Here is a 17,948-nt window from a genome sequence, read left to right on the forward strand (position 1 = left end):
GCAGCAGATAATCGGGTTGTGAATATAGTGACCTAGAGTATGTATGATTTTAACATCAGAGCAGCTCCACGGGACACACATCTGATTCAAAAACAAATATTGTATCTTACACATTCTGCGCATTTTGTGCACTGATGTATAGATGCGGATGTGTTGATACCTCGCGCAGATGAAACTAGTAATCCTTATGACATCTTGCTTGGTGACTCTTGCTTGGTGAACTTGCGCATGAGATGCGCCAACTTGATTTCCGTGAATATACCGTCATTATTCATTCTCCAGACCCGAAGACTTCCCGCGCCTGTGCATAAGAATCCTTTCCCAACGCTCTACCATTCCAAGTAAGTGGTCTGTTTTTACCAACTGAGTAAAGTGGTATGATGCAGTATGTGTGAAGAGTGAAATACTGCATTTAGCTTTGTGCCTAAATTGGTGCAATTCTGCGGTGAATTGAACACTCTTTAGCGCAATTACGATTCGTTTTGTGGGCCTACAAGAAAGGTGTGCTGTGAGATTTTATTTTAACTAGGCTACATTTAAGTATGCAAGCTAACTCTAGAGCATTTACTACTGTAGCTAGCCAGTTACGATTGAATAATTCCAACCAGTTGGCTGCAATAATCCAGATTAACGAAGATGCTATGTGCAAAACAGAGCTAACAAGCTAGCTTGGTAGTTACGATACGTTATCTGTGGCTACAGCACAGGCCGTGTTCGAAATCTTGCCAACTATAACGTTAGCTAAATGATTTCACCTGGCGTTTATAGTTGCTTGTTATTAGACATGTTAATGTTGGACTGTGAGATGGTGTTAACTAACGTTTGCGGAAGTTTGCATATTATAACCTAACAAGCCAGACAGTGTGCTGTTCAGTGGTAATACGGAGCAATATATCATCTCTCAAAAACATTTTAGCTAGCTTGCTAGCTGCGGTCAGGAAACGGGGGAAATTCAGTGTGCCGCAATTTATTCTGTTAATCGTTCGGTAGCTAACGTCAGATAATGCGCTAGGCCCAACAACGTCTTATTCTTTTAACGTCATTGCAAATATACATTTTATCGTGGCCTATCCCTTTTGATCTCATTTTGTCACATGTTCTTAACTGAACATTTCATTTGAGGGCTTACTGTGTAATCACCAACATCATCTTGTTTCAGAATGCCGAAATCAAAGGAAGTGCTGTCAACCTCCTCTTCTGGTAGTGACTCTGACAGTGAAGTGGAGACAAAGGTGAGTTCTGTGTGCTTGGTTTGCTTTTCATACAGTTTACAGTTATGTTATGCACTAGTACACAGTGGGCCTTAATACTTGGCCATAAATCTTCCATAACATCAGTTTGGGACTAAATGTGGTTGAAATGTAGTCTGTAGTAATGGCATGTGTTCAGATCATTTTGTGGATCTTGAAATTATTCATAATGCATTATGTGCTTTTCATGTACACCAGTCACCATTGCATTTTGTATGTGAACCAATGTTGTGCTTTTTTACGTGGCTTTGGTGAGTTGCATTTAGAGCATTTCAGCTCTGCTTAGCATGTGAAAGGTACAGGTTATGCTCTGTGAATATGTGGATTTGGTTTCCTCTCACAGGCCAAGAGGAAGAAGCCAACCCCACCAGAGAAGCCAGCAAAGAAACAGAAGTCTGGGGAGACTTCCAGGGCAGGCGGGTCCTCCAAAGGCAGCAACAAAGATGATAACATGTTCCAAGTAAGAGACACAACTTTTTTTTATTGTACTTGAAGTTTTAAATACATTTTGCATTGAGAGAGCCCTCCTATGGGCAAATAGTGAAGTGTGTAATGTAATAATAGATTAATTATTCTTCCCTGATGAAAAATGTGTTTTATCTTCCAAAATACGCTTGCTCTATCCTAGCAGTTTGGTAGGTAGTTTGTAGCCAGTGAGCAGCTAGTAATGACTTGGTATGTGTTTCAGATCGGGAAAATGAGGTATGTCAGTGTCCGTGACTTTAAAGGCAAGGTGCTGATTGACATTCGTGAGTATTGGATGGACCAGGAGGGAGAGATGAAGCCAGGTAGAAAAGGTAAACATTGTATCCTGTCTTGATAAAGAGATCCAATTGGTAAACACTATTGTGTCACATGACCCTAACAGCCATTTTGAAATCTTCTCAGGCATCTCTTTGAATCCAGAACAGTGGAGCCAGCTGAAGCAGCAAATCTCCGAGATTGATGATGCCGTGAAGAGGATATAAGCTCCTCCTTGTTTAGAAGTTAAGCTTGCTTAGTGTTTTTAGATTTACCAACTTTTACACTGGCATAAAAATGTTTTCTAAAGGAAAGAATTCTTTTGTAAGCAACTAAGACTACATTGTGTATATATGCAGTTCAGTTGAATTTTCTGCATGTGATGTGTGTAGTGGGTACAAAACCATTGTTTTATCATGTTTGTGGATGGCTCAAGCCTGTGTGAGGTGGAAAAAGGTGTGAGGTCTGAGTGATTCGTTTTTTGTTCATAGTATTCAATAAAGGCCATAAATGCTGATTAAATGCATGTACAGTATTTATTTTGCAATCTCTTTTGATACTTTATCCAGTTTTTTTCCCCCAATTTGGAATACCCAGTTGCATTGTTCACCAGCACACATTGCTGCAACCTCCACTGTTGGTTTTGGAGAGAGCAGATGAGCACGTGCTATCCCAAGAAGAATGTGATGCCAATCTGTGTTTCTTTTTTTGTCACCACTGGTTTGTCTGGTTTGTGCAGACAGCAGTCGTAGGAAGGCACTTCATGCGTTCACAGCTGGACAGATGTGCAGCCATCCTCTTGACCAGCGGTGTCACTAGTGCAGGATGAGATGCTGTCGTCCTGGCCTACTCAGGCTCCCCTAGGCAGTGCTAGCGGCAGTTGTGCATCACCCTGCTGGGCTACCAGCCACAGTCGACACTGGGACAGTCCAGTCTTTTGCATTCATTTGTGTGTTTAAAAAAAAAAAAAACATATTTCTTTGGAATTCAAAAGTCAGTTGAGCATTCTGTCAATAGTTTGTTATTCAAGCTGTTTAATAACTGCCTGGATTCTGAAATAAAGGTAATCTGCCTATATTTTTTAACAAAACATTGTCTTAGACAGCTTTGATCTACATCTGTGTCTTAAATCTATTACGGCTTTAAGTTTGTTGTATTTTTCACTGTCCTGTTTGGTGCTGTTGTTTCTCTTGCTATTGCTGACTTGACATTTCTTGTCCAAATTGAACAAACAAAATTACTGCTACCACATCTTTGTGGTGGGCTTACTGCCCTGTACCATCCTGACACTAACTAGTCAAAAATGCTGGTGCCTGCCTGGTCTTCAACCTGCTGAAACGTGCCCTGAGCGTTGACTGGATTCTGGTGGCTGTGCACATTTAATTAAAATCTTTTACACTGGCATAAAACTCTGAAAATGGTACTGCCCTTCCTGTCCTAAGACAATAATAATAATAATAATCATAAACTTTATTTGTATAGCACCTTTCATACAAGAAATACAGCTCAAAGTGCTTTACAATAAAGAATGATAATTCTGATCAAGAATGATATAAGAACAATGATCATACCATGCACTCCAACCAGACCTCACTGTTTACCATCCTCTGCCCTAATCTCCCTGTAATGGAGCAACCTTCCCCAGTAAGTCAGGAAGGAAGATTCACTGGCTGTCTTCCCCTGATGTCTGAACGCATTTTCAAATTATACCTCAATGTTTGTATTTAACTTGATTTGGTAAAAACCTAAACCCTTCTCTCTAGTTTATTTCACAGGCAAGCACCCTGATGGTGAGAGGCTGTAATGATCATAATTGTACCTATCTCTAGTTATTACGGTCTGACCGTGTGAAATGCACTTCTGCAAGCCACTTAAATCATCTAAAAACATCTGCTAAATATCTTTGAATTTGAATATCGTGTGGAGTGTTCTCATGAAAAGTCTGAAATAACTAGTGCAGTGCTGTGAAAAAGTATTTGCCCCCTTTCTGATTTTCTCTGTTATTGGAGATGGCTCTCACTGTGACTTGGTGGAGTCCCAGAGCCGTAGAAATGGCTTTGTAACCCTTTCCAGACTGATATATCATAACTTTTTTTTTTCATCTCTTCTGGAAATCCCTTTGATGGTGGCATAGTGTGCTTTTAGAAACTTTGTGGCAAATACTTCACTCTGATGGTAAGGTTCAATACGAGTGAGGTTTAGATTCAACAGGACTGGCTGTGTCCCATCAGCTAAATCTTAATTATCAATTCAATTTTAATTGGTTAATTGAGTAACTAAGGGAGCAGTTTTCACCATAAGTGATATGAGTGTTTGATTTATTTTTTCCATTATATAGATGAAATAATTTTTTTAATGTGTTTTGTGTTTACTGAGTTTCAAAATTACATTTTGTCAAAAGATCTGAAACCATTCAGTGTTACAAATATGCAATAATAGAGCTAATCAGGAAGGGGGCATATACTTTTTGATGGTTCTGTAGAGGCTTCAGAGTGGTTGGGACTGCTGGAACCCTTTAGTCTTTAGAATTGTAGTGTGGAGTGAACCATCTTTTCAAGGATAACCCAATGTTATTGGAATCTGTCAAAGTAAATGGTGGTTCTGTTTTATTTATAGTATCTATAAGGTTCCTGCCTACATCGCTAACCTTGCATCGACCAAAGACTATATTGTATTACGTATAGAAGTGAATATAAGGTGTCTGCTCTTGTTTCTCTGAGAATGATTTCTATAACACTCAAACCCTCCGATCACTGCTGCTTGTTGAGATGCAGACTCGATGCTGCCATGGCAACCACATTTTTCCCCATTGCACGATTAAAATAGACATCTTAACAATAGAATTTTTCCAATTTTTTTTTTTTTTTTTTAAATCAAGAACAGTTTATTTAGTGATCTTAAATTGGTTTTAGACTGCATGATGATTATAGGTGGATATAGGTGGACCGAGACTCTACATTCTAAAATGTGAATGTGTTGTGACATAAATAAAAACAGAAAACTCCAGGCTCCATCTATTAAATTTGGACATTTGGGTAGTAACTGCAAACCGACCCAGAATTTGAATTGGGAAAAAAGATTGTACATAATGTACACATTTCTTGGATTCTCACTGGGGAAAATGACAAATGTAATGCTAAACAGTATTATAGATTTCTAATTGACTTTTAAACCCAATGGCTCACATTAACCTGACTGGTGGGAAAAATACATATTCATATTCAACAAATAAAAAAATAGCTGCCTTGAACAAAAAAAAAAAAAAAGGATGGCGATATGGTCCATTTGCTAATGTTATGTAAGTCAGGGAACGTTCCACAAGAGGGAGCCAGTTGCGCAGTTTACCCTTGTTGGTTGCTCTGCCTTTTTAAGTGTTGATTTGTAGGTTGTTGCGGAGGAGGACATTGCATGGAGCAGGATACTGTCTAGCAGAAATGATTTGTGATCTGTGATCAGACCTCCCACAACCTTCTAATGTTTTGTCATCTTGTCATGGCTTTTTGTATGATGTGGTCTGGCAGAGAGGCTTTTTTTAACCCTTTTTAAAAATTTTGAATGTCTAGGTGTACTCATAAGTCACGCTTAGTGATGCCACCTCTGTCAGTACAGGTGAGCGGAAACAAGCATGCACTCTCCTCCAGATCGCGTCATGTCATTTTCTGCTTCTATTCAAACCACTGCTCACAGGTTGAGGTCACACTGACATTGAGCTGGAGGAAGACGCAATGGGTGTATTCCAATAGCTTATTTTTACCTCCTTGTTTCCTTTCTTTGTGTCCTTTTCTAGCTGAAGGACAGAAGGAGATGTCAGCAACTAGCATTTGGTTTGGAGACATGCGACATGTCTCCATGCTGTCAGTGTAAACCAATTGGAACATTGGAGGGATTTTTAAATTGTGATTCTAATTTAGGCTACTGTTAATTAGTTGTAAGGAACAGAGAGGTGTGGCCATTCTTTGTGTACCAGAACAGACATATTTATGCACACTCTGAATTGTAGTAAGTGTTCTGTGGTGCCCTAGCAACAAGCACTTGGTAAAGATATGGCTTGCCAGCTGAGCTGAAGGTTTATTGGAGAATGTATAATTCTGTGAAGGTCACAGAATATACTGATGGGCTTTTATGACTGATTGAATGGTATAGTCAATGAGAAGAAATGTGACTCCATTGCTTCCTATTGAAGACACCTGTGAACCACAAACACTTCTCACCTATTAGCAATGATCAAAAACAAGCCACCTGTCTTCTGTTTTAATATTGTGTGCCAAATGTGCACACCAACCAAAAACAATAGATTTTGGTTAGTGTTTAGACTTATGGACATTATAACGTCTGTAGGATGCTTGTGGGAAGCAAGGGCTAATTAATGTGATGTTACCATTATAATAAATTATCCAAAAACAAGAATAATAATCAAAAAGACACTCTTGAATCCAAAATTTTCTGAATACCTTCAAGGATTCAGCATGTAATCCAGCTATATGTCCTTAGAACTCTATTAGAACGTGTTCAAATAGAACACAAGAAGATTTCCTTTCGTTCTGTTTTATTTGAAACTCCAAGCTTTAAAAGAAAAAAAATCTTTTACACACCTTTACTGGAATGCTATGAAACCGTTGTGTGACAGCATTGGTAAATTGATAGCCTTTTGTTTACTTTATGTTCTCCAATTATGTAACTGCTTTTTTGCCCACATGAGCTTCTACAATGTAAAATGCATGGTGGCAGTGTTTGACAGACATCTCAGGCAATGGCTCTGCGGGCTGCAGACACTGCAGTTCAAAGGCTTGCTGCCGATGCATTGTGGGCCCTCAATGCCTGCAGCTGTTCGTGTGTAACTGGGTATCCGTGAGTAACCCAGGTGTGACACCTGGCACGAGCCCCTATATATGCAGGTGCAGCGTTACTTTGCGTCTATCCACAGAAAAATCTGGCTGGACAGCCTTACTGGGGTCATCCAGGGATGACCCTTCACCTCTGTCACCCAGAGTCCTCGCACTACAAAACGTGGCAGTTACATTGTCAAAGGGGTGCAGACTAATTGTTCTGATTATACATGTCGCCAGTCAAATCTTTTTCAATGAGAAATTATATCTAGTGCCTCCATATTTTTATGAAACTTAACCCTGAGAATGTATCTATACACAAATAATCATGATGTATTTATCAAGTGAGAGTCTCTTGCACAAGAGTTGGCACACATAGGGAGAAAAGGTTCTGCTATAACAAAACAACCCCACACAAATACACACAGTTTCTAAGGAAAACATACAGGGATTAATAAACAAAAGTTCCAGCTGGCTCAACTCCAACATGAGAAAGTGTGGGCAATTTTATGAGCATTACTTATCAGCTCTGAAAGATAGCTCTCATATCACATTAAATTGTTTATGAAAGGATAGAACTTAAGACATTCTTCAAATTTATTTGAACTGACCTTAGAAGAAGAGAATGATTAGTTAACTGGTTTATTTCTGTTCCTTTCCTTGCTTATCTCACTTTTCACTGAGGATATATTCCAAATAGAGTGGGCAAAGATAAAAATTTTAGTTGTGTACTAAACACTGAACATTACACCTGGAAATCTTCTTTGCAATTTCTCACTGGGAATAACCTTGCTACAATATGTTTTCTAGGCTCAGCACATCAAAGCCTACAGGCCAATGGTATTAGGCTACCTGTAGTTTAAAAAAAAAAAAAAAACTTAAGCTAGATAAGACTTTCCTTCCACCCCTCCACCTCCCACTTGACTGGATAGACATCTAATAATTTGTTTAACTGTAATTAAAGTCAAGGGAGGCTATTTTGAGGAAAGTCATGTCTATGTTAATTTTTAAGTAAAGCACATCTTTTTGTGTTGTTGTTGGTAGAAATGGGAAAAAAAAAGTTTGTATTTTGGTTTGTATTCTATAAATGCGCATAAGTTAACTGAATTATTCTCTACCTAAAGTTAAAAAATAATAATAATACAGGTGGACTAATACGTTTGGCCTGTACTCTACAAATGTACGTACTGTCACAGCTCCACTTCTCAGGCGCCAGTCACCACCTGTTGACTGGTGTTAGTTATCTCCTGTATTCTGTGAATTTTCTGTGTTTCGTGCCTCATGCTTTTTAATTGTTGCAGTAATTGGATAATTGTCTTCTCACATTCCTCACATCTGCTGATTGTCAGTGATTGTCTTCACATGTTTTACTCTGTATTTTAGTTACTGGTTGTGCTCAGTTCAGTGCCTCTTCATGTCTCTACTTGTCAGTCCTTGCTCCTAGCTCCTAGCTCCTAGCTCCTAGCTCCTAGCTCCTAGCTCCAAGCTCCAAGCTCCAAGCTCCAAGCTCCAAGCTCCAAGTTTTTTATTTAGTGATATCCTACATCAAACGTTTAAAAAAATTTTTTTAAAAAAGATGAGTCCGTTTCAGACAGCAACTAGACACGACGGTCAGAAATGTGTATCCATTATTATAATATCCATTATCAAGCGTTAGCCTATATAAAGTGGTTTCAATACATGCACTATTGTGCTTCATTCTCATTGGTGTGTTTCTTCCCTTTTGACATGAACAATAAGCTTTTCTAGATGTTAACAATGGCTGAGGTGACTGCACTGTTTTATTTTTACAAGGAAAAATTTAAGAAAGATTCAATGCCTCTTGGGTTTGGAACATGTGTAGATAAAACATGATCATTTATACTAGATAGTTACAGTATAACAAAAACCTGCTGATAATTATTCCCCTTTTGAAAGCCTGGAGTTGCTCAGTGATGGGAGAAAAACATGGATTACATTAAACAAGAACACTTGCATTGGGGTCATTTGAGTTGAACTTCAATATGCTGTGAAATCAGTTCTTGCAAAATTCTGAGCCACAGCCGAAATCCCAATTTTTCCATTCCATTGAATGCACGTCATTTTAGTACCATGGAATTGCATACATACCCAAAACCAAAATGTTTTTGATGCACCAAATGAAAATGCATTCTGGAAGAAACAGGACATTGTTTAGTTATTTTAGGTAAATAGACTGAATGTATTCAACTCCTCACTAGCTAAACAATGCATCAAAGAACAAACAAATTAGTTTAAAATTAGAATTTTCGATTAAGTTAAGGTAGCAGAATAAATTATTTCTTTAGCTTGATAGTTTTCCCTCAGAGAAGTGTTGGTTCAGGTGATAATACCATACGAAAGAAAATATATATGTATGTATATATGTGTGTAGAACATATATGTAAGTATGTATGTAAGAGATATTGAAACTGGTGCTTAGATGGTACAAAATAAGATTACAATTCAGACCTTTTAGTAATGTATGTTCTTTCTATAGGAAAGAATCAAAAAGGCTTCATCCTCGGTACTGCGAGTGCATGGTACTGCCATCCCAGGAACAAAAAAAGAAAACATTCGGGAGTCAGTAAACTGATAGAGAGAATATGGCTAATTGACAGAAATGAAGTCTCTTATCTCAGCTCCTGGCTCTTAGTCCCTGTGGCATACCTGTATCCCCTATGCTGTTGAGTGGAGACATGTTGAGTGATTGGTACCTCTATCTCGCCATGGGGAGAGCAGAGGCTTTCACCTGCTGTGTCTGGCGTGAGAGATTTTGTTTTGGTTTCTGCAAACCGATGATAATAACCTGCCAGTCGTGTTTCAGTAAAAACATTTGGTGGAGGTGAAGTGATGAAATAACTTTAATTTGAAAGCAATGCAGATACTATGAAATGAAACATTAAATCTTGGATAATCCTGGACCTATCAGCATCCAGGAGAGGAGATACATTATTATACATTTTATAATAAATTCGAGATTTCCTCTATATTATTATTTTTTAATTTAAAAATAAGTAATAATTATTTTACAATTATATTACATACTGTTATCCTCATTTTTGAACTGTGGCCCATAATATTCAGCAAAACCACAAGAGTCTTCAGGGTTCAACCTCACATTAGGGTTTTCATTCACTCCCTCATCTATGTATGGTAAATAGACTTTTAGCCATTTGATGATGCAATTAAAATTGAAATTAAAACTTGATATGCATCAGTGGTTATAGGGATTACTCTAAAAGATGGGCCTTTAATTAAATGCTCTTGCTAGCTTTTCCAAGGACCTTCAATAATTCAAGCCATATAACAGGAAAATTAATAATGTTTGTGATTAATGGTGAAGGACTGTAACAATGCAGTCAAGTTACCCTGGCTGCTCCACAGTTTGGAATTTTCACGCATCAACAAAATAATTGAGAGGAAAAAAAATGAGAGAGGGCTGTTGATAATGTGTGCCGTGTGAATTGTCATCTACTTTACATCATGTCAACGTTTAAACTTCTGCGCCTCATGCACTTGTGGAAAATGGTGTTTGCCTTCATATTCTGGACACACAGATTTCTCTGTGCCAGGCAAAAGATCTATAAGAATAAATCTTCTTTAGAGACCAGGACAAGTCAAAATGAAGGCAAGGGAATGTTGACATCCAGAATTGTTATATTCTCCATAAAAATTGAATTGCATGTTACACCCCTGACTGGCCCATTTAAAGTTGTTTATTCCCCTTATATGGTGATCTAACCCACTCTCTCCACACCCTCAACAGATGCTTAACACACTTGAGAGCAGTTCTACACCTGCATTAGGGCTTGATCTCATTCAAACAATACCATAAAATGTAAAACACCATGATATCCAACGGTAATGTTTCCAATGATGCCTGCACCTGCATGTCTGCCTTGAATTTTTGTATCAGTTACTCCTGAGGTATCAGATACATCATCTGCTGTTTGTTGTTATTGCATTTCTTCTGCTAAAGTCTTTTGTGGCTGTGGCTCTTGCCCATATTGTCCTATAATTCAACCATCCGGGCTGGCATGTGTCATCGGCTTCCCTGTTTGAAACACAGAAGTGGTGTTCCCAGATCAGTGAAGTGATTGTGCAATCCTGTTAGGCTGATGAAAGGCAGGCATGAGGGATATTTTGGAGTGTTGCTATTGTGAGCTTAGCATCTGTCTTTATTTTCTACTGTCCGCAGGTCACCCAGGAAAGAATAATGCTCCACTTTTTGAAGTTATACCTCCACCTCTCCTTTACCTGACAGCCCGATTGTTTATCTGTGGACAGTTTTGTTCTTAGAAACATGTAGGTCACTGAGTTCTGGATCACTCTTGAAGATGGTTAAAGTTAAATGGAAGCAACTGAAAGCTCAGCCATCTGTTCCCTAATGGGCCAATATCCATACACTCTGTTCATATTACCTGTTGATTTTTTGAGAATATCTTTTTGCTCCCCATTATTTTTTCTGTCACTGCAATGTCCTCTACAAATCTGAGATGGTGCATCTTGGCTTGTGTTGCCTTTGACACATTGACAAACATGCATTCAGACTCAGCCCCTGCTTTTAAGCTATGCATTTAAACTGTGCCAAAGGTCTGCTCCACTCAGGAACAGGTAGATCACAGGCAGCCTGTGATTAACCAGAGGTATCATTACTGAGTTAAGCTTGATAACCTGTTCCTGGAGCGGTCCAGGAATAATATTTGTTATCTCCCCTGTGAAATGCTGTGTAACAGCCTGCAGTAATTGAAAGCTGACATATAAGAGAGATTGAGGAATGAGGCGTGGGTACCCTGCAAACTGACACGTTTCTCTGGAGGGTGTCATGGACAATTTTGCATCATCCTCAGGGATGTTTGTCCACAGCTGGCATTAGCAATTTTAGGAGCCATACGACACATTGCAGTTTGAAGAACAAAGGTCTTAAATAGATTTGCCACTTGGTGTTATGCCACTTGGTGAAATTTTTTAAACATGCAAAATTTAGAGTGCCAATGAGCTAGATGCAAATCCTTGACTGTTTTTTATATCAGACCGAAATGCAGATAAAGGCAGACTGATGGACAAAAAGATAAGTGAAACACATGCAGGAATTCCTTCTGTATTACTTTCCTTCGTACTTGGTTTAAAAGACACAACCAAGCAAACACGGGCAACATTAATTAAATGGACAGCTAGCCTGTTGGTGTTAAGCCTCATTTATAAGTGAATGTTTGAAACTGCAGCATGTTTACATTCCCACATCAAACAATCTTGTTTTAGCATACTTGTAATTTCTGAGGTGCCAATCATTCAGCCGCTAGGGTCTATGACCCCCGAGCACTGTTATTTAATGTTGCTTGGAACTAACTATTAATCTGCCAAGGGAACTTCTTTACGTCACACCTTGGCACAGCTAATTAAATTGGAAATAAAAGGCTTGGCTTGATTTATAACAGTCACTTATCACCCCAGATAATATATTTCTCAATTACAGTACTGGTAATGAACCGACTGAGGAAATCTCAGGCTCAGTCTTTTAAGTCTTGCTTGGTTCACCTCGTTAGTACTCACAATTAATCATCAGTATTGCAAGCTGCTGTTAAGTATCATACTCTTGGGAAAGAACAAGCTAGTTGTCTCTGATTGTGATTTACAAGCAATATTGTGATGTCTGAGTATTGTCATGTACAAAGTTGAAAATTATGGGATGCTCAGACATTATTCACATGCATGCCAGATAGGTATTATAGCAGTACTCACCTTCCAAAAACAGACGTAGGAAAAGACACAAAAAAGAATTACATAAAGGTAGCAAACCATCTAAGAACAGCAGACGCCAGTACTGCAATGAAAAAAATTTAAAATGTGCTTGTAGTTAAAACACTGGCTGTCTAAATCTGTCTTCTCAGTAGAAATTAGGAAAATTCTACTTGCAAGTTATGCACACTTTACAATATCTATTTTTTATTGAACTTGTGCATTGTGGAACTTGTGTGATTAGTAGCATTACCAATAATGTTGTACTTTCATGATTGCAGTATTAGCAAAGATACAGTTCTCAATGGGAAACACACAGTGAGAAGTACTAGCTTAGTACTAAGCTGAAAAATGTGATAGGCCTTCTGGGCATAATTAACACTGAAAATACTTCACTGTTGAATCCAGCATAAAGCACAGTTCTAAAATTGTATTCAGCCCTGTCATGAAACTGGTCAGTGTCCTTCGGAATGCTTAGGAGTGTGCCATGCAATGCTGAAGTCTAAATGTCTACCCCTTGACCTGTGTAAAGTGTAATATTGTGCTCCCACATGTGCAGTGTGCTGTTGTGCATTCCAGGCAGTGTGTATGGTCAGGCTGGCCTGTTCCTACATCGTAACTGAATAATGTGAACTCCCCAAGAGGGTGCAGGCAGAAATGTGAAGAGCCACTGAGGTATAGGAGTTGCTATGGCGATCTCAGCTGCGTGGGAAGAAAAGCTTATTCTATGTGGGAATCATTTTTGATATTCGACTAGCTGGTGTGTCTGATTGGGCATAACTGATAATCCAACATGCTGGTATTCTCAAACAAGATAAGGTTTCAGCATTGGAGGGTGGGAGGATTGATAAGTAATTAAAATCTTTTGACATGTTTTTGTGAGTAGCAGCATTATTGTGGTGGAATACAAATGCTTTAACTAAACAAATGATGCAATGAAATCATTTTAAACCACTATAATAACTGAAAATCAAGAATTGTGTCAGGAAAAACGTCTCTTACTGATTGCTTATTGACCACACAACAATTCTTGGGCCATTGAAAACCATAGTGCAACAGCACAGAGGAAGAGGGGGTATTTGGTTTTGGGACAAATACATTTTTTTTCTTGATTTGGCTATGTACTCCATACTTGCAGATAAAGTGCAAAATCTCAACTTTTATTAAAGCATATGTTTATACATCTTAGTTTCACCACGGAGAAATTATGGCACGTTGTGTATATAGCCTCATTCCCCCATTTCAGGGTAGCATAGTGTTTGTGACAAATGGCTTCACAGGTATTTTTGATAAGTCAGGTGTGTTAAAATGCTTTCTTAGCGTAGGTATAAGACAGCTTTCAGAATCTAGGCTTGATTCTCAGTTTTTTTCTTTTTTTCTGTTATTGACATTTGTCAACATGAGGACCAGAGTTGTGCCAGTGAAAGTCAAGGAAGCCATTATGAGGCTGAGAAAAAAAAAAGGCTCAGGGTATGTGCATGCCAGCATGTACTGTATGTAAGAGCCAACCTATTCTGCACAAAAAAATGACATTTATTTACCAAAGAGGAGCTGTGAAACGCTTGCTCACATTCCTGTGAGTATTTTCTTTTCAGCGCCAGATTTGTATCGTTTTGACCGAGAACTGATGTTTATTTTCATGGCTTAAATTTCAGGATTCAGGTGTTCTTATTAAAACAACCAATTCAAATCTAAATTAGTTCAACTTGATATAGATCCTTTCTTATTTTACAATTTACACTGTTTTTAAATATTTTTATCAGCAGGGTTTATTCCGCCCTATAGCAATGTAGTTTGTCCTTAAGACTGACTAAGAAATGTAAGCTAATGTAACATGTTTTCATAATCCATGTTATGTGTTAATACATAATCCATATTTGTAAAAACTACAAAACCTTAAGAACATAAATTAAATTAAAAAGAAGCCTGTGTATTTTTACATTAAATTAGGGCCCAAATGCACCTGTTCAATTCATTTCTGTCACACATCTTACTGTATCTGTAAATTACTGTACTTCTCAAATTAATGATGTATGACGAATGTAATAAAATTGCAATTGCAAGGAACATTATTGACTGATTTGAAGCCGCATTCAAAGCCATTGTTGTCCTTCAAGTTCATTGCCAAGCTGTTTTGGAGACCTAAATCAAAACAGGGTGCAAATGAGACTAGAGAACACCACACATCAAAAATCTATACCACACTAAAAAAAAGGTAAATACTGTATAGTAGGAACATTCTGATAAATTTAAATAATGAGTCAATGTGCGATTAGAATGTTCATATTGTTTCACCGCAGGGTCAGAGCTGAGTGAGTGTTTCACTGCTTTTTATTTTTACACATGCCACATCTCTGGCAAAAACCTCCTGGGCCAGGGGTGCAGAATTTTAAAATAAAGAACAAAGGACACAAAGGGGCTGAAGGAGCTACTTGTCTTCAAATTGCATTCCTTCTGAAAATGAAAAAGTTGTGTGTCGTAAATAAGGGGAAAAGCAGCAACAGGAGGGAGGCTGCTAAATTCACCAGTAAAATAAATTGTTTTTTTTTTTGTCAGTTCTGTTCTGAGGATTTATCTTATTTTATTTTTTTCGGCCTTTTGTTTTTGTCATGACTGTGGAGTACAGGAGCAGGGCAGCAAATAAACTAGCTGGACACATTTATCAAAGGTATTTAATAGTCTTGTATTCATTCACTTTTGCCTTTTTACCAGGTAAACTGAACTGACTGAGGTACATGAAAGAAAATGAATCATTAACCCAACAGACTCTATTATCCAGAGTGACTTCCAATGAAAGAGAACATAAGTGTAGCCCAACTGAACGCACTACAATTAAGATCATACAAGAAAACAGCAAATTAGAGTGAAATTAATATTTCTTCCTCCCAAAGGTTTGGGGCACTATTAATTGAGAACTCAATGTACTCATCTTTGAGAAAATAATGTCAAGAAGTGTTTACATATGTATTTTATTGTTTACTTTTATTTATTTACCAGAGTCGCCGCTTATATTAAATGTGTGTACATTTAAAGGGGTCACAACTGTTGCTGTTTTCAAAATGATAAACTCAGTATTATCTTAGATTAATAAAATAATCTAAAACTTTAAGATTAGAAATAAATCAACAACTGTTTTAACAAGTTCATTTCTCAGGCTTTTCCAGAAAATACCTGAAAGATCAATACCTGAAATTAAGTCTCTGAATGAGAACACACAATAACTTTGAGATTGTGCAACATGCGTTGTAGTAGTGGACATGTTTAAGGAAGTGGGGATGGAAAATGGAGGATCGTAGTTGATGAAAGATCCCTAAATATTCTGTAGAGAGGGAAACCTTTCCAAAAGTATATAGCTAACAATAAATCATAAAATAACATAGGCTATGAAAGAAGGGGCATATGCATATGCATTTTCAACTTAGCTTGTCTTACCCGTGCAAAAGAGACAAGAGCGTTATTTATATGTTACCTGTAGAAAGGATTCTATTGGACTTAAGGTTTTTGTTACGTAACTAACACCCAGTTAATTCCGCCCACTAAAAACTTGGCGTTTAGCCAAGGAGGAAAGCAAGCCAATTTTGGTACAGGCTTTTATACTTTTATTTATTATTTAAAAATATTTATTGGAAGTTTGTGAAGGCAAGAAAGAATTCACATATTTCAGTTGCCTGGACCTTACATTTCTCTTTTTCTCTACGACACATTTCACACGTTAGGAAAAAAATGTTATATTGGGCCAAAATTGCTTTGCCACCTAAGAAAACTTTCATCCAATGTATTTCAGAATCAAATACTTACAAATTTATGATAAATATAATGCCATTGGAATTTCTTCTATAAATTACATTAATTTCAGTTTTATGGTCAAGCTGAAATTCTTAGAAATTTTAGGGGCATACAGACATAGTGGCTGCTCATCCTAATATTTTAGTAACATCAGCTGCAGACAATGCTGTCAGTAGAAAGTAAACATGGGAGGAAACTCTTTTGAGTTTGGTCAACTCAAATTGGAAAGTGTTCGTGTGTTCAATTTTCATGCATGCATTGTGTTGGTGCTTATGTATGTTTCTCAAACCCTTAAAAAGCACAGCACTTGCAAATATCAAGATTTAATATATATTTAAAGAGAAATCTTTCATTTAAAAAGCAAATAGAAATAAAACACTTTACATGTGTTTCAATTAAACCTGAAAAATATATACATCCTCTATTTTAAGTCATTCTCCAGTTGGTTACATGTACATGTATTCGGAAAATACAGGGAATATTACAATAAAATACAGCATAATCACTTTGTAAAATATCCACACTAATTAAATCATCAGTGCCGACTCCACCTCTGAAGTCTCAAAACACTTGATTTCAATATTTGATGACAATGTTGCATTCCAGATTTGTTGTACATCTGTTTATATCACTTACAGGAAGAAAAACAAAAGGAAACTGAATTCGCCCAGATTCTGCCTCAACACATTGAGTTCAGTTTGGTATTACCAGGTTTGATCACAGTCTAGAAAGAGTGTACTAACTGATAAACTTTTAATTAAGGAACAAATATGACTTCTTAAATATTTTTTTTGCTGTCCAATGTTAATTAATCTTAGAGGTATGCCCCTAAAGGGACATGGGTGATAAAAATACTCTCGCATAATCTCACAAAACCTTCGCGTTATCTTGCAAAACATTTAATTTGCTCTGGCTAGCTGGGTTGATAAACTGACTTTATGGCTGTCTCTTGGAACACTGACAGAAACTATGTAGCTAGTTTTCACTAGCGACTAGAAAATGAAAGTGCCTTTACTTTGATCCAAGAAAGTTAAATGTTTTATGAGCAAAAGTGTTAAATCTTACAAAAGTGTTTTTTTTTCTTCTTTCTCACCCATATGTCCCTTTAGGGGCTCCATATAGAGGTTTACATGTGGAAATATTCTGATTAATTCAACTCCACTGATGGCTCGCAAATTTACTAATCAATTCACTTTTTTTTACAAGTTCATAAGAAAAATGGCATTAATATTTTTACACCTAAAACATTGGAAATATGATAATATCAATTTCATATTTCTATAGCATTTTCATAGCCTTATCAAATGCTGTTTAACAGGCAATTGTTAACAAATTATAGATGTACAAGCCTCCACAGTAAGTGAGAACCAAAAATACAGGATATCAGCTGATTGATACTAAAGAAAATTGAACAGCCTCTCAACCCTTGAAAAAGCACAGTGGCAATTTCATACAAAAAAAAACAACAACAAAAAAAATACATACACAGTTTAGGCTAGCAATTAAGACTGTTAACTCACTGCAAGCTTATTAAAAGAAGCTCATATGTCCATATGTTGATAAATGAAAAGTCTAGCAAAAATAAATACTTGTGAAAGTATATTAA

General features: G+C 37.3%; 1 protein-coding gene across 2 annotated transcripts; it reads left to right on the top strand.

The window, feature by feature from the left end:
• The first annotated feature begins 113 nt into the window (after nucleotides 1-113).
• On the top strand, nucleotides 114-2,513 carry LOC135239524 (activated RNA polymerase II transcriptional coactivator p15-like). Of its 2 annotated transcripts, none has more exons than XM_064308222.1 (5): nucleotides 114-341; nucleotides 1,160-1,232; nucleotides 1,594-1,710; nucleotides 1,939-2,047; nucleotides 2,139-2,513. In XM_064308222.1, the coding sequence occupies exons 1-5, from the start codon at nucleotides 229-231 to the stop codon at nucleotides 2,216-2,218; spliced, it is 492 nt and encodes a 163-aa protein (XP_064164292.1). In that variant the 5' UTR covers nucleotides 114-228; the 3' UTR covers nucleotides 2,219-2,513. The 2 variants fall into 2 exon arrangements, with proteins under 2 accessions (XP_064164292.1, XP_064164294.1); XM_064308224.1 differs by lacking the exon at nucleotides 114-341 and adding an exon at nucleotides 348-501.
• Nucleotides 2,514-17,948: the final 15,435 nt, after the last annotated feature.

The sequence above is a fragment of the Anguilla rostrata genome, chromosome 14, assembly GCF_018555375.3.
Source record: "Anguilla rostrata isolate EN2019 chromosome 14, ASM1855537v3, whole genome shotgun sequence".
NCBI lineage: Eukaryota > Metazoa > Chordata > Actinopteri > Anguilliformes > Anguillidae > Anguilla > Anguilla rostrata.

What these genes read in the sequence shown, in the direction of transcription:
- LOC135239524 (XM_064308222.1), top strand. Translation starts at nt 229, where the DNA reads ATGAGATGCGCCAACTTGATTTCCGTGAATATACCGTCATTATTCATT. An exon ending in ACAGTGAAGTGGAGACAAAG is followed by an intron (nt 1,233 to 1,593) that starts GTGAGTTCTGTG and finishes TTCCTCTCACAG; the next exon opens with GCCAAGAGGAAGAAGCCAAC. An exon ending in AAGATGATAACATGTTCCAA is followed by an intron (nt 1,711 to 1,938) that starts GTAAGAGACACA and finishes TATGTGTTTCAG; the next exon opens with ATCGGGAAAATGAGGTATGT.